The sequence below is a fragment of the Emiliania huxleyi genome (genome assembly GCF_000372725.1).
Source record: "Emiliania huxleyi CCMP1516 unplaced genomic scaffold EMIHUscaffold_7, whole genome shotgun sequence".
Classification (NCBI taxonomy): domain Eukaryota; phylum Haptophyta; order Isochrysidales; family Noelaerhabdaceae; genus Emiliania; species Emiliania huxleyi.
Window position 1 is genome coordinate 535,744 of NW_005196756.1, and position 15,426 is coordinate 551,169.

The following is a 15,426-nucleotide window of genomic DNA, read 5'->3' on the forward strand; positions in this document are numbered from 1 at the left end:
GGAGGCGGGCTTCGGCGATCCGTACATGTGGACGGTAATTCCACTCGGGTACACGATGGCGCAAGGTCAGCTGCCCAACAGCACGCTCGCCATTTCCGGCGCATTATATCCCCGGCTGTACGAGCCGCTGCGTCGGACTCGCCAAGTCTGCACGTTTGAGCGTAACGGCAGCTACGTCTTCCGAGGTACAAACAACGGTCAAGACAATCGCAATCGCAAAGGTCCATTTGCTGTGCATCACGCCATCGACCCGCTTCCGCGCTGTGCCTCCGCATGCTACTCCCGCATCTCCCTCTGTTTGCCGCCGCACGTCGAGGGCGAGCACTCGTGGCTCGGCGTGACGACGCTCGACGCGCAATTGGGCTTCCCAATTCCGTCGCTCAGCGCCTCGCGACTCTCAGCGACGCACGGCGTGCTTCACTTGCTCTTTGCAAAGCGCAACTCAAGCCACGGCCGTTCGCTACAAAATATCGACGCGCTCGTGTCGACCTGCCCCGAAATCAGGCTGCCCTCGGGCTGGCGTGTCCACTGTCGCACAAGAGTGCTCGGCGAGCTACCGTTGGTGAAGCTGGTGCGCCTCATGCGGCGGACCGACGTCTTTGTCTCGATGCACGGGGCTGATGTCATCAACGGCATGCACATGCTACCGGGTCGCACAGTCATAGAGGTGGTCAACTACGGCTTTCACAAGGCACCGGATAGCCCGCCTTGGTACTTTTTGAACTGCTTCTCCCGGCACTTGGTTCCGACGTTCAGGCACAAGCGGCTCGTACTTCCCAACCCCTATCGAAACGAGCCGACCTTCGATGAAGCGTGGAATCGAGACGCCGAACTGCCAGCACAACTCTTAGGTAAGGCGCTTCGCTCGGTGGTGCACGGAGATGGCAGGCGCATCATTGTGGGAGCAGCTAGCACAGGCACGGATATCCTCTGCGGCTATCCACCGGGCTTGACGAACTACACGTGCGACTGCCGAGCACGAGTGGCGACGGCCACTGGGTGTGTGGTGTCGCTCGTAGAGCAACGGAGCAGAGCACCATGTACGTACGGAGTCAGCTTCGGCTGCTACCCTGGCAAGCCCACGCTAATGTGGACGCGTCTCTGCCGTGGGAGGTTTCGATGCGGTGTGGATTCGCCGGTGTAGTTACACAGGCCTGGACCCAGGAAGGATCCGGAATACCCATCGCCGGTGTCATCATCTGTCAGCTTCCAAACTCGCGCCGTTTTATCGTGCGACGCCGTCACAACATGCCGACCATCAGGAGTCAGCACCACCGAGCTCACGCAGGCAAAATGACTTGTCTGGCGGCCATTTGAGGTATACTCTCCACTGAGCAACGTGCGACGGTATTCACCATCGGACAGCCGCCAGACACGCGCCGTGTAGTCCGACGACGCCGTCACAATGAGCTTGCCGTCCGGGCTCACCGCTGCGAGAACACCGTTTCCGTGTGCCCGGTCAGCGTTCGAATACGCCACGAACCGTCGGACAACTGCCAAATGCGCGCAGTTGTCAGCCGAGGGCGTCACTATGCAAGCGGTCCTTTGCCTCTCCATGAAGCGGTCGATTTGGCCGTTGGCCCGCCTTGTCCCCCTCAATGCTTGCCGCTCGTCCCCCCCACCCCCCCTCCTCGACTGCATTCCCTTTAGATACTGTCCAAGGCGAAAGTCTGCCCAGGTTGCGGAGGGCACGATCCCGGCGTGAGCACGACTAACTGACGGATCCGCTCCTGACAGTCGCACACTGCGGCGCGTGCGACTGTCTTTGTTTGAATGAAGTTAAAAGTCGAATCAGAGCGGCGTCGGCGCTGCGGCCCTCCGTTTTCCTCCCCTGGTCCCCCGTCCGGCACCGATCCGGGACGCACGCCGGCGAAGCACCGTCAAGCTGCTGTACGGCCCCGGCATCGCCTCCCCTGGCTTAGCTAGACTGAGAGATATTGTGCACATGGTCAGTCTCTACAATATACTCACTGACACTCCACCTTCCAGAGCTCGTCCTGGTCCGCCACGGCCATCCTCGGCCTCCGGAGGGCCCCCGGCCGCGGCGCGGTGCGGCGGCGTCACAAATCCGACGGCAGAGCACCGGGAGACGCGGTCGGGCGATCTAAGGCCCAGTGAGGCGTATGCATTGCCTATCCAGGGCTATCACCTGGACCTATCAACAGGCGCCTGCGGCGCCGTGGTCAGAAGCTGCTGCTCCCACCTGTTCACACTTTCATAGTGGACAGTACATACTCTTGTTTCGCCCCGGGATTAGCTTCGGGGCCTCCGGCATATACATTGGCGTACATTGGAATATACTGGAGACGACCCAAAATACAAGCTAATGCTGGCGAGGTACTCCCACGCCTCTCGGGGTTTTTGTCTGGCCGAGCTGGGGCGAGCCTCGGCGAGACTGCGTCAGCTGTTCCCACAGCAGGCTGGAAGTACCTCGCCAGAGCTAATGATATATCCGGATTGCATTGCTTTTGCTTCCGCGAGGAACCGGGATGGCGACGGGCACTCTCCCGCGACTCTGCATCGCGGGGCCCTCGACTCAGGTCTCGCTCGTCTCGCTGGACTACAACGCCACAGCCGACTCGGTGCAACGGCGTGCGACAGCAGGGCTCCCCGACTTCGTGATGGAGCACCGCTCGGGCACGCACCTGTCCGCCGCCGAGCTGCAACGTCCGCACGGCCACAGGCACCCCGGCCTGTGGGCTCACAGCCTGACACCGTGCAATCCCTGCGGACCCTGCAGGTCCAGAGACAGACGAGGACGCGATCGAGCTCCTGCGGCGACTTCGTCAGCTGTCTGAGAGGCGAGAGCTGCGGCTGGCCGACGCGTGCCTCGTGACCAGGCACACCGCAGAGTATGGCGCCGGGTCGTTCCTCCACTCCCTCGTGCTGCCGGTTGGGCAGCAGGAGGAGTCCATCTGTCCGTCCGCCACGTCGTATGCACACCTGCCGGTGGATAGGTGCTGCAATGCCTCGTGCAGAATCGCACGCTCCTCGCGCCGCGGCTTGCGCTCTGGGCGCCGCTGGGCTGCGCGGCACAGGATCTCGCCTGCTACTTTGACAGCCTGCCCTCCGCCACCGCCTTCACCATCGATGAGAGAAGCGGCGTGCTGCGGCGGCGCGAGGGCGAGGGCGAGGGCGAGGGCTTTCTGAGCCCTCGGCGGCCGCGGAAAGAGCAGCCGAGCGAGGAGCAGCCGCTGCCGTCGGGAGATCCGGATGCGGCGTGGATTGGCCGCCTCAATCGCGGGCTCTTTGACGAGGGAGAGCAGCGGAGGATCAGGGCGTACCGGCGGCGGCGGCGCAACGGCGGCCTCCACAAGCTGAGCCTTGACGCGAGCTACTTCCAGCGCTTCCAGGAGAGCGAGCTGCTCGAGCGCGTCGAGCGGCGCTTCACCCGCCACGGCCGCTTCTGGCTCTTCTCGCAGATCCTCCACTTTCTCACGCGGCCAGGGGCGCGGCTCGACGCAGCGCTCGACGCTGCGCGCAGCTCGCTGGGGCTTCGCGCGCCCTACCTCTCGCTGCACGTGCACACACACTCCTCCCTCTCCCACCCTCTCGTTCTCTGCCCTCCGTTCTCACCTTGCACGCTCTGGAAGCCCACCCCTAAGGAAGCTTGGAACCGCCCTCTGCGCAGGTTCGCCTGGGCGACGCGTGCACGCACCGCGGCGACTGCCGAGACCTCCGCCACTACTTGCCCCTAGCCCGGCGGCTGGTCGCCCAGTATGGCCTCCGCTCCGTCTACCTCTCCACGCCCTCGCAGAGCGTCGTCGACTCGGCGCGCGCTCTCGCGTCGCAGCTGAACGTGGCGCATGCGCCAGTCACGCCGACGGCGGCGCGGCTCGCGGCTCACGGCCTCGTCCGGATCGAGCAGGGCTTGGTGCGCGGCATCGTTGACGCGGGGCGCGAGTTCCAATCCTATATGGTGGACATGCACCTGCTGAGTGAGGGCAGCGCCTTCCTCGGCAGCTTCTCGAGCAACGCTGCAAGGCTTGCACCGACCCTTCGCCCACCGCCCCTTTCCGGCCTCCTCCCTCACCACCGCCCCCTGCCGTCTCAGATTGGCATATTCCCTCATGAGCAGCGGCGGCGCGGGGTGTCTCCGACCATTCCTCTCGACGGACATCAACTGGTGCCACGCCTTCTTCAGAGGCGGCCCCGCCGTCATCAGGCGCGATGGCGAGCCCGCGTGGCTGGACATTGGTTGCTAGGGATTAGAACTCAGCACGAACGACAGTAAGTAAAGTGGCGTTCTCTCATCATGCCTGCCATGCCTACTCGTCTGGCTCTTCGGCGGCTAACCGAAGGAAATTCACAGCTCGATCTTGGTTGGTCGTCTAGCGTTTCAATTGCTTCGTTACGTCGTCTGTCAAGCCGTTTCGCCGCCGCGTCTCAAGTTTGACAGGCTTTCGCCACTGCATGCCTTGGTTCATGGCGACGCGGGCTACCGGGCGGGGCTTAGCGGGCTCAGTGGAGTGCATGCGATGCGCGGTATACACATTGTCAGCACGTCGTAGTGTTCTTCAGCACTCCACTCTGTCAGCACATCGTACGTAGTAGTTCCTTGTCGCCAATGCACTTTCCTGTCTCCACTCAGCACCCAATCTTGTAGCCCCCCGCTACGCGCTACCCGGTTGCACTCGTGCGACGTAGCGGGGGGCCACGACTACGTTTACGAAAACCACCAACCAACCACCCTCTGCTGGTCGACACTGCGGCCCCCCCGCGAGGATTCAAACTCCTTTTTGCTTGCTAATACTCGAACATTTTTTTCAAACTCGGAGGAGGAGGCTGGAGGGGGAGGGAGGGTCCCCCCCCCGACTCCACCTCTGGTCGTCCGCGTCCAAACACGCGCGTCCAAAAGCCCTCGGTCGCTCACGCAAGTCGTGATCCTCCGAATGCATTCGCGGCTGTTTCGATCGCCGCGCACTGCGTCGCGACTCTGGCATCGAACTGCGCTCACGCGCCGATGTGAGCAAATGGCTGCATTCGCCAGCAATGCGTCTGATGAAGCATCTGCCGCCGCGATGGAGATCGAGCCGCGATATCTTGCGGACCATCGCGCCTCTGTGGACGAGGCTTTGCGGAGCGCTTGGGATGATCATAGTGGATTCGAACTTGCAGAGGACATTTTTGGCAGGTCCGACGGCATTCCAACCGCTCGCGATTTCCGTTCAGTCGTGAGCACTGGGTTTGGAGATCCCAGCACGTATGGCGAGGTCACTCCAGCGGGCGCCCGTACCCTAGCACGGGCTTTGGACATTGACTCCCCAGATGCTGACGACGTGGTGTTCATGGACCTCGGCAGCGGCGTCGGCAAGCTGGTGGTGCAGGCCTTCTTGGAGTGGCCCAGCGTGCGCCGAGCTGTCGGAGTTGAGCTATCCTCATCGCGCTCGGCCCATGCTCGTCGTGCTTGGCAGCACCTGCTTGACTCAGGCGAGGCCAGGAGGCTCAGGCAGGCTGCGTTGGCTCATCAGCCACGGGCAGGACGCACGCGAGACATTTCACTTGACATGATGGGAGATCTAGATTTGCTTGAAGCAGACCTGTTGGAGGCTGACGTCAGAGACGCCACGCACATCTACTTATCTTCCTTGTGCTTTGGTGATGACTTGATGGCCCAGATCGTGCACAAGCTAAAGGCGGAAGCTCGGCGCTTGCGCAGAATCGCGTCGCTGCGCTCTTTGCCATGCAGTCGCGAGGCCGGCTTTCGCTACACGGGAGACGTGGATGTTGAGATGACTTGGACGGGCGCGCAGGGGTCGGGGGTGTGTCTTTACGACGTTCTGAGGTAGCGCCCCGCCTGGAGTGTGAGGTGCCAGGGCGGGGGTGCCAGACTAGCGCGGCAGCTGGCCTGCCATACTACTACTCGTGTCCGGGTCGTCCCCTTCTAGCATTCTGGTGCTGGGGCCGGACTGCACGATTGTGTCCCGCGGGAACCTCCTTCTGTCGCGGCCACTTTTTCTTTTGATGTGCAGTAAGAGGTCAGGTAAGGTAAGGAAAGACAAACTCCTAGCCCCATTGGAGGAGAAACCAAAAGGGAGGAGGGTCTCAAGTCGTAGAGCTTTGGGACGGCGCTGACTCGCTCTCTCGGCGGCCGGCGCTGCGGCGCATGACGTTCGCTTTGTCCTTTGAATAATCTTGCCAGTGGCCGGCTCGGCGGCTGGCCGTATCCCGCCCCTACTCGACCCCCCCCCCCCCCCCCCCCACACACACATGCGACCGACCCCACCCTCCTTCCCCGACCCCGCCCTAAACGCCCCCGACAGCGAAGCCCGCGCCGCGCGCGGCACCCCCACCGACTCTACCTCCGACCCCAGGGCCTAGGCGGCCCGCCATGAAATCTAGCCGTGTGTGCTGGCGTCCGGGTCCCAGCGGGTTTTCACGTAACAAGTACACACACACACGCCCGCCGCCCACCCACCCCACCGCACGGCAACCCACCCCCCACCTCGAGGAGAAGGCGTCGCCTCCCCTGCCGAGCCTCTCCAAGCAACTAGCGACAGCATACGGTTTAGCCGCAAGCGAGTAGACGGTGCTCCAAGCGAGTGACGCGGCCATGAGACGCCTTTGCGTGCTCAGCGCCGGCATCATGTGCGCGTGCGCCGACCAAGCTGCCGTCGACGCGCATGGCAGAGCGGAGCCCAATGATGCCGCCGCCGCTGCCGACGCGAACGCGCGCGTCTTCACATCGGAGGAGCTAATCGAGGCTGCCGCGTCCAACGAGACGCTCTATGCAGTCGTGGTGGGTCGTGTCTTCAACGTGACGTCCGGCGCTCAGTTCTACGGGTCTGGGGGCGGGTACCGCGGGTTTGCGGACGGAAGGGATGCCTCGCGCGCCTTCCTCGACACCGACTTTGACGCGGAGGGGCTCGACGACCTCGGGAATCTCACCCTCTCGCAGTGCCTCGAAGTCAACCACTGGGTCAACTTTTACGCGACGCACGAGACCTACTCGCTCGCCGGCGTGCACGCGGGCCGCTTCTACGACGACGGCGGCGCGCCGACCGACGCGCAGCGCGACTTTGAGGCCTGCGTGCACGAGGCGGACGGCAGGAGCGCAGAGCTGCAGCAGCTGGCCAAGGAGGTGCCAAAATGTGCATGGCAGATGGGCCCGCCGCGAAGCGTCTCGTGCGTGCCGCCCCGAGTGCCGCTTCGGATCGAGCTGCCCGACGAGGCGGCGCAGTGCTGCTGCATCCACCCCGACAGCCTCGCACCGAGGCTGAGCGGGCGCGAGGCTGGCAACTTGCGCCCGCGGCCCTACTCGTCCTTCGGTTGCACCGAGACCGAGTCGGTCTGCGAGATGGTGCGCAAGAAGCCCAACCGACCGTCCAGCGCGAGCGACTAGTCGTCGAGGCTCGGATGGACTCGTGCGATGTGCCGCGCGCGCGCAGCCAGAGCGAGAGAGGGGCGTGGGGGGTGCCGTGCCAACGGCCACACGGCCAGCGCCGCCCCGGCGCACACAGCCCCCGACACAGGCCCCGCGCCCCGCGGACCCACACAGATTCGCGTGTGCGGCAGAACCTTTGATCACTGCCGGATGCGAGAATTTTGTTTTGGGGTGAGAGGGGTAATAGCCCTCAGCCCTCTAACGTCGTGCTTTCCACCAAAGCACGCACGCCGCACGCCTGACCGAGCTCACCACGTGCGCCGCGTGTCCCGCTTTATGGTCTCGATCCAGCCCTCGAGACGGTCTAACCGGCGTAGGTCGAATTGGGCGTCCTTCCAGAGCACCTGAAGAAGCGGGGCCGGGGGGGCGGGGGGGTGCAGGTGAGTCTAGATGGTGGTGGGCAAGAGGTTTCTCTTCTCCGCTCTGCGGCTGCCACCTTGCGCTGCTCGAGCTTTGCGACGCGGTACACCTCGTGCAGCCGAGCGCGCTCCGAGACAAGGTGCGCGGAGAGCGCCACCAGCTCTGCTGAGTCCCACACCTCCAGCTCCGCATACTTGACCCGCTGCCACGGAGGGCTCACCGGAAAGCTCTGGGATGTCGTCACAGCCGCGGAGCTATTCTCAGCAGCAGTGCTTCGCAGCCGGTGCGCCGGCACGAACCCAGCAGGCCCGAGCCCCCGCGCCCGTGTCGCGTTGAGGCCTTTGAGTACCCGTGCTGCGCCTGGCAAGCCGCGCAGCATATACACACACACACACATACATGAGAGAGAAGTCGCAAGAAAAGAATTTTTCGCCGCCTCATCTTTTGAAGCGCCGCGAGCACGCACGCGGAACGAACGCGGACGCACGGCACACACGCTCCAGGACCAGTTCCAGCCCACCATCTCGCTTATCGCATGTCGCACACAGAGCGGCACCTTGAGCTCGGCTACGGGACCGGCCCCAGCTTCGGCTGAGGGCTGACTGACAAGCTGCCGAGCCCAAATCATTGTGAGTGATTTCCTTCTTGAGCCGTCACACAGGGCGGCCGTCATACCATCGCCTTCTTCGGGGCCACTCGCTCCAAGTCGCTAACGCGTAGGAAGGTGCGAGGGGGGTAGAAGAGGACAATGGCGAGCGTCGCGGCCAGGAGCCTATAAGAGCAGTACATACATGGAGCTCATCCACTTGGACCTCAGCCGTCTCGACCGTGTGTGCTAGAGCATACCCGCACAGCCACGTGATGGGCTTCGAGCCAATGTCAACTGTGCAGACCACCTCCTTGCCTGATTGCGGCACCGCGCATGGGCTCAGCTGCCGCATGAAAGGGCGCGGGCTCGAGGGCGCGGGCGATGTGGGCGAGGTGCCTGGTGACCCCATGTCGGGCTCAAAGGTACATATCATCAACAGGTTGAAGGCGGAATTGTTCAAGTACTCTGTTGCGCGTCTCGGTGGCTCGTGCCAGGAGGGCGTCTCCGAGTCCAGATCGAAGGAGTCGGGAATGCCGTCCCGGTCATTATCCACCTTCATCACCTCCTCGTTGAGAGCCTTGCCGGGATACCAGCCGGGTCCGGAGATGTGTTTGCCCAGATACCAACGGTCCGGATCGTCCGAGTCGCGGGAACGGGAGAAGTGGAGAGCCTCAGCAGCTTGGGCTCTGTGCGCCTCTGGGCTCTCACGCAGGAACGCGTTGCTCCCATCCGAGTTGAGCGGTGCTGCGAGGCAAGCTGTCATTGCCAGCATGATTGGCAAGCCGTCTTTAGGGCGGGATTCCCAGGGCGCTGCGCACCAGCTGCACGCGGTGAGGGGCTCCCGCACGACTGCGTTCCGTCGCGACGACGGGCCGGCGACGGAACTGCCGATACCAGATCGAAAAGAGAATTTTACGCGCCTGCCAGTGCGCGCCAGTCCCGTGCCCAGTGTTGTGCGAAAAGAGAATCCGCGCATTAAAAGATGTCGCAAATTTTAGACAAATAAATAATCGGTGTGTCCACCGACACATTTTAGACAATAGGGACATGGCCACTGACTCGAGTGGAGAGAGAGAGAGAGAGAGAGAGAGAGAGAGAGAGAGAGAGAGAGAGAGAGAGAGAGGCGCGGAGAGAGAGAGGAGACACACTCACACACGCAGCTCACAGGAGGGAGAGGAGGGAGAGGGAGGGCTGGGAGGGAGGGAGAGAGGGAGGGAGAGAGGGGGAGAGAGACTACTCTGCAAGCACAAGCAGGTCTCGTGCGTGCCTCTCACAGCGCGCGTGCACACACGCAGCTCGAACGCGCGCATACAGCGAGCGGGCGCTCCGCCGCGCTCATTGGACCGACACAAGCACGCGCTGGTCGGCCTTGATGGGCATGCCTGCGTCGGCCTCCGACGAGCACGACGAGCTCGGCTCGACGAGCTCGACAAGGGCGCCGGCCTCCTCCATCGCGCGGATCGCCGCCACGTCCGCCGCGACGATGGCCGGGTCGTCGTGGCACTGGATCGCGAAGCCCATTGCGGTGAACAGGTCGACAGTGCGCACGAGCCGCCTGCCGACGGCGACGTCGACCGACACCTGCATGTGCTGGAAGGAGGGCAGCGCGCGGACGGCGTCGAGCGGCGCGAGCGAGGCGATCGTGCCCTCGGAGCGGCTGACGAGCTGCGTGAACTGGCCGGCCGCCTTGAAGGGGCCGTAGCGCCCGGGCAGAGCCTCAAAGGCTGCCGCGTCGAGGGCCGCGTCGGCCGCTGCGTCCAGCTGCGAGTACCCTCCGGTCAGGGCGCGCGCGAGCGGCGCCCACACGCCGTCGGCGCCGTGCGCGCGGCAGTTCATCTCGACGAGGCACGGCCCGTCCGCCGTGAGCATCACTTCCGCGTGCGAGGCGCCGTGCTTGAGGGAGAGCGCGTCGAGGACGCCGCGCGTGTACGCGACCAAGCCAGCCACCTCGGGCGCGTCGGATGGGACGGGGACCATGCTGAAGAGGACAAAGTCGCCGCCGTTGCACGGCCGGCGGTCGTACTTCCAGATCATCACCAGCTTGTGCTCGCCGTCACGCGACGCGTGGTCCACCACGTACTCGTCGCCCGCGAGAAACTCTTGACAGATGACTGCGGCGCCCACCGAGCCGACGCGGTGCTGCGCGTGCATGAGGACCTCAAAGTGCGCCTCCGCCTCCGCCTTGGTTGCGCACTTCTTGACGCCGTCGCTGCCCGCCGACTCGGTCGGCTTGACGATGATCGGGTACTGCTCCGAAGAGAGGAAGGCCTGCACGCACGCGTCGTCGACAGACGTGCCCGACGCCTCTCGTGTGGCGCGGAGGCCGGCGGCGCGGACGGCCTTCTGCTGCCAGGACTTGTTGCGCCGCTGTGGCTCGACGCCGTTGGAGCGGAGGTTCAGGGCCGAGGAGAGGGCATCGGCGCAGAGCACGCCTGGCTCTCCGCCTGCAAGGCACGCCACGAGCTCGGTCTTCGACTCGCTCACGACCTGCTGGACCTGAAGGGCGAGGCTCTCGATCCCGTCGGATCCTTCCTCGAGGACGGCGAGCCACGAGAGGTGCTTCGCGATGTCGGGGACGTGCGTCCGCATCTCGCCAACCTCGCTGGACCAAACGCAGATCATCTTGATGCCGCGGGAGTGAAGCTCGGCCGCCAAGGCGCCGCCGGTGGAGATCGGGTCGACAATGATCACGGTGGACATGACCTGTCGTGGGGATTGAAGGGTGGTGGTTCGCTGGGGTGCGGCAGGCTGCTGGTGAATGCGGCGGGGCAGGCGCACTCGAGCGACGAGGACAGGCTGTCGGCAGACGCGAGGCCTTTCCGGCTTGGGGGGTGTAACAACAAGGCGGATGAGATCCTTGTCCTGATTTGGTGTTTCCTTGTGTAACTTCCGGCCGGCGTCGGCGAATGCGAGGACGTGCCGGAAGAGTTTTTAGCTACAAACCGCTTCTAGCCCACCGCCGTTCCCAAGAAAGTCGCGCGCGGCAAAAAGAAAGAAAGAAAACGACAACACAAGGGAGGGAGGGATGGGAGAACGGCACGCCGCCACCACACAGGGATTTTAACGCGACAGCGTCGACGCGTCGCAGCACTCGCTCTCTTTTTTATGTCCCACCATGCAGAGCGCGTCTCTCTCTCTCTCTCTGTGTGTGGGGGTGCCGTTCTTGCACGCCAGCACGGCGGGCCGCGGGCGGCGGCGCTGGAGCAGGCGCAGCAGGCGGCAGAGCTGAAGCGCGTATGAGCTACTGCGCGGCCGGGGAGCAGGCGGCGGAGGAGCTTCGACGCCATCTCTCCAAGCCATAGCGGCGGCGGCGGCGGCACGGTCTTCGGTCCCCGCAGGAAGCCCCGCGCATAAGACAACAACGTCTGTCCCACACACGCAGAGACCCCCCACCCACATACACCATGCAGCATGCTCGGGCACGGGGCACCCCCCACACACAGTGTAGTGGTGAGCACACAAGTAGTAGGTAGAGGGCCCAACTTGAGAATCGTGCTTTTTGGTGAGGGACCAAAGCGCGAAGGACCACTTTTGGGTTAGGGACCGCGAGCGACAGGTTAGGGACCGATCGCCACCGCTCACGCCAGCGGACGGCCACCATCTGTGTTTTTGGCTTCGCCACCGTCCAAAGCGTGCGCAATGCGCTCGCCGACATCGAGCGAGCTCGCCTCTCCGAGGAGCGGCTTGCTGTGCGGACGCCTTCTTGTGGCTCTCTCGTCGAGAGCGTTTTGCGGCCCGGCGGGTGGGAGAACATGTGTCGTTTGAAGTGTCACTGTGTACGTCATATCAGTCTGGATAACAAGCACGGTCGATCCGTCAAAGCGATACACTCGTTCCTATCACGCTGGAAGGCTTGCACGGAGCTCTGTGCCGGCACACAGAAGAGCCGTGCGGCAAGAAGAGCTCGATGGGGAGCGAGAATCGCCAAAGGTGCTAACGGCTCCGTGCAAGCCGTCCAACGTGATCGTGACGAGTGTATCGCTTTGACGGATCGACCGTACTTGTTATCAAGACTGACATGAGGTACACAGTGACACATCAAACGACACATGTTCTCCCACCCGCCGGGCCGCAAAACGCTCTCGACGAGAGAGCCACAAGAAGCCGTCCACACAGCAAGCCGGTCGGTCGAACACGTTGCTCGCTCGATGCCGGCGAGCGCATGTCGCACGAGGCAGACGGTGGCGTAGCTAACATCACTGACGACGGCCGTCCGCTGGCGTGAGCGGCGGCGATCGGTCCCTAACCTGCGGTCCTTCACCGTAATCGGTCCTTCGCCTTCATCCCTAACCCAAAAAAGCACGATTCTCAAGTTGGGCCCTCAGGTAGGTAGGTAGGTACTAGATAAAAGGTCGACTCCACACAAATCCGAGACGGTGATGGGTGCGTCGTACGATGGTCTCAGGCCCAGTGAGGTAGTGCATCTGACTATCCCGGATCCTGCTGACCAAGCTCCTCTTGTAGCTCGATCGGTCACACCGCCATCGCCGTCGGGAGAGGGGGGACGACACTGCTTCGGCAGCGTGCACCTCGATCCTGTACCGTGTTTGTTATGACCCCCCCCGATGAACACACCAGTGAGGGAGGGCGAGACGATCGAGGGGTCCCGTACCATGCGGAATCGACCCTATCCAGTGCTCAAGTGCTCAAAAGGTCGCCTGCTCAGAAAAAAACGCACGCCCTCCAGGCGCGCCACCGACACACCGACCGATGCCCCGGTCGCTGACGCGTAACTGCCTCCGAGCCCGAGCAGCGCCGCCGTGGGCTCGCTCTTGGCTTAAGGCGAGGCATTCCTCAGCATCGGCCGCCGTAGCTCCGCCGCGCCGCGCAGGCGGTGGCGGCCCTCCGGGACGTCTGGCAAGCGCGGCACGGCCATTTCCCTCAGCGAATGCCACTGAGGGAGCAGCTGCCGAGGGCCTGGGCGCCTGGATGCGGCGGCGGCGGCGAATTCCGCTTCTCGGACGCCTCTCGCCGAGCGAGATTTGCGGCCACGCGGCGTTTGTGCTCTCCGGTTCAGCCTTCCTGGAGCCAGAGATCCTGCAGCTGCGCGTGCTCTCCGTCTTTGCGGGCAGCGCCACCCTACTCTTCACCTACTTCCACCCCATCGGCTCTCCACTCTGGCTCCCGTTTCGGTGGAACATCGTCTTTGTGCTCATCAACTCGGCGTACATCACCAAAATCCTCGCGGAACGGCGGCGCGCCGAGCAGCTGCCGCAGCAGGCGCTCGACGTTTGGCGCGACGTGTTTCAGCCGCACGGGATGTGCAAGGTGGAGTTCGACGGGCTGCTGCACGCGGGCACGTGGACGACACTGCGCAAGGGGGCGGTGCTGCAGGAGGAGGGCAAGCCGTCCAACTCACTCTTCCTGATTGTGTCTGGCGGCGCGACCGTCTCGCGCGGCGGTGAGTTCACTCATTCGCTCGGCGAGCAGCAGTTTGTGGGCGAGATGGGCCTCTCTAGCGGCATCCATCTCGCTTCGCCCGTGCTCGGCGTCGCGCACGTCGAGACGAGCGAGCAGACCACAGTCCTAGTGTGGTCCCGCCGCGTGCTCTCCGAGCTGATGGACTCCTCCGACGCGCTGGCGAGCGGCATCCGTGGCGCCATCACCGCCGACGTGGTGCGCAAGACGCGGCGGCTCGAGCTCGAGGCGTCGAGCTCGACCAACACCGAGAGCGTGCAGCGGCACGGCGAGCAGATGGAGGAGCTGTGGAATGCGCGGTATGCTTCTATCATCGGCGCGCTCACCAGCGAGGGCAGCATCTCAGAGGAGCAACGCGAGCAGGTCCGCAGCTACCGCAACTTGCACCAGATCACCGGCGAGGCGCACGTGCGCGCGCTCGCCCTGCAGGGCTGGTCAGCTTCCGAGTTTGAGGCGGGCGAGCGGGGGGAGAGCGCAAAGCCCGGGTCCGCCGCGTCAGCCGACACAGCAGGGGGAGGCGATGGCGCAGGTCTGGGCGGCGGCAGCGGCGGCGGCGCCTCGGCCTCGATGGGTGGCATGGTGCGGCGGCGGCGTGGCGGCAGCAGCGACGGGTTTGGCGAGCTGCGGGATGCGGCCTCGAAGACGCTGCTGGGCGAGGGGGTGCGGGAGGGAGTCAAGGCGCGCCCGCGCGGCGAGGCGGAGAGGCGGCGAGAGAGACTTTGCGACCCGTCACTGCAGTGTGACACCCAAAGGTGTTGGACAACGGTGACACGAGGGCTGGGGGTGTGAAGGGCATAACCATGGTTGCGTGCAGACAATGGAGATAGAGCAGCCCCGGAGCGGAGGCCCGCCCGGGGTATTCAGTGTGTCGCGGGCGCCTAATCGGGATTAATTCCCGTCACGCCATTCCTCTGCGCGCAGGCGCTCAACCAGCGGGTGGAGGCGCTGAGGACGGCGCACGTCGGCACGTGGGGCTCGGACGAGCCGCCGCTCGTCATCTGGGACGAGCGGAGGCAAAAGGTCGCGGCGGTGCAGGAGCGGCCCACCGCTGAAACCTGCCCCTCCCTCCGACTACACTTTTGTCTGTGGTGATGCCCTTCCCTGAGGACGCACACAACGCCTCGTGTGCAACGCCCTGTGCTCCGCGAGTGCGTGTGTGCCCCGTCGTCCATGCTAGGACGTGTGTAGCACTGACTGACTGACCCCTCACCCCCCGAGATCACCCCCCGAGATTGCCCGAGATTGCCCGAGATGGGCCAGAGGGTCCGTGCTAGGGCGTGTGTAGCACTGACTGACTGACTGGCGCAGGGGCGGCTAAACGTCTACTTTGGGACCGACGCGCTCGAGGTGGACGGCGAGTTCGGGCCGAGGAGCCTAGAAGCGGGATGGGGACCGCTGCAGTCCCAACTGGCACTCGAGAGGAGACGCACTCGGCTGTCTGCGGCCGTATTCAGCGGTATTCGTAGCCGCGTGTATTCACGCGGTGCTCCGAGTACGCGGCACGAGACCGTACTCCCGCCCAAAATGTTGGTGTACTCACACTATAGCTGCACTATAGGCCGCTGACGCAGCAATGCCTCGAGCTCTTCCAGGCGCGGATACAGCCGAGATGTAGCCGAGGTGCAGCCGAGATGTAGCCGAAGTGTAGCCCAGGTGGAGCCGAGATGTAGCCGAA

At 64.1% G+C, this 15,426-nt stretch overlaps 3 protein-coding genes across 3 annotated transcripts; 2 read left to right on the plus strand and 1 right to left on the minus strand.

Annotated features, from left to right (window-relative positions):
* Positions 1–6,553: 6,553 nt before the first annotated feature.
* EMIHUDRAFT_197879 (hypothetical protein) lies at positions 6,554–7,342 on the plus strand (the record flags this gene model as incomplete). The annotated part of the gene is made up of 1 exon (XM_005761819.1): positions 6,554–7,342. One exon carries the CDS (start codon positions 6,554–6,556, stop codon positions 7,340–7,342), a length of 789 nt encoding a protein of 262 aa, XP_005761876.1.
* A 1,968-nt stretch (positions 7,343–9,310) lies between these two features.
* Positions 9,311–11,146, minus strand: EMIHUDRAFT_420576 (hypothetical protein). The gene is made up of 2 exons (XM_005761820.1): positions 11,112–11,146; positions 9,311–11,036 (listed from the first exon to the last, which is right to left on the minus strand). The coding sequence occupies exon 2, from the start codon at positions 11,031–11,033 to the stop codon at positions 9,669–9,671; it is 1,365 nt and encodes a 454-aa protein (XP_005761877.1). The 5' UTR covers positions 11,034–11,036; positions 11,112–11,146; the 3' UTR covers positions 9,311–9,668.
* Positions 11,147–13,262: 2,116 nt separating this feature from the next.
* Positions 13,263–15,217, plus strand: EMIHUDRAFT_197883 (cyclic nucleotide-binding domain protein; the record flags this gene model as incomplete). The annotated part of the gene is made up of 5 exons (XM_005761821.1): positions 13,263–14,236; positions 14,527–14,554; positions 14,673–14,780; positions 15,060–15,098; positions 15,173–15,217. The coding sequence occupies 5 exons, from the start codon at positions 13,263–13,265 to the stop codon at positions 15,215–15,217; spliced, it is 1,194 nt and encodes a 397-aa protein (XP_005761878.1).
* Between the last annotated feature and the right edge of the window lie 209 nt (positions 15,218–15,426).

Bases quoted from the DNA above. Each gene is read 5' to 3' on its own strand.
- EMIHUDRAFT_420576 (XM_005761820.1), bottom strand. From the start codon at position 11,033: ATGTCCACCGTGATCATTGTCGACCCGATCTCCACCGGCGGCGCCTTG.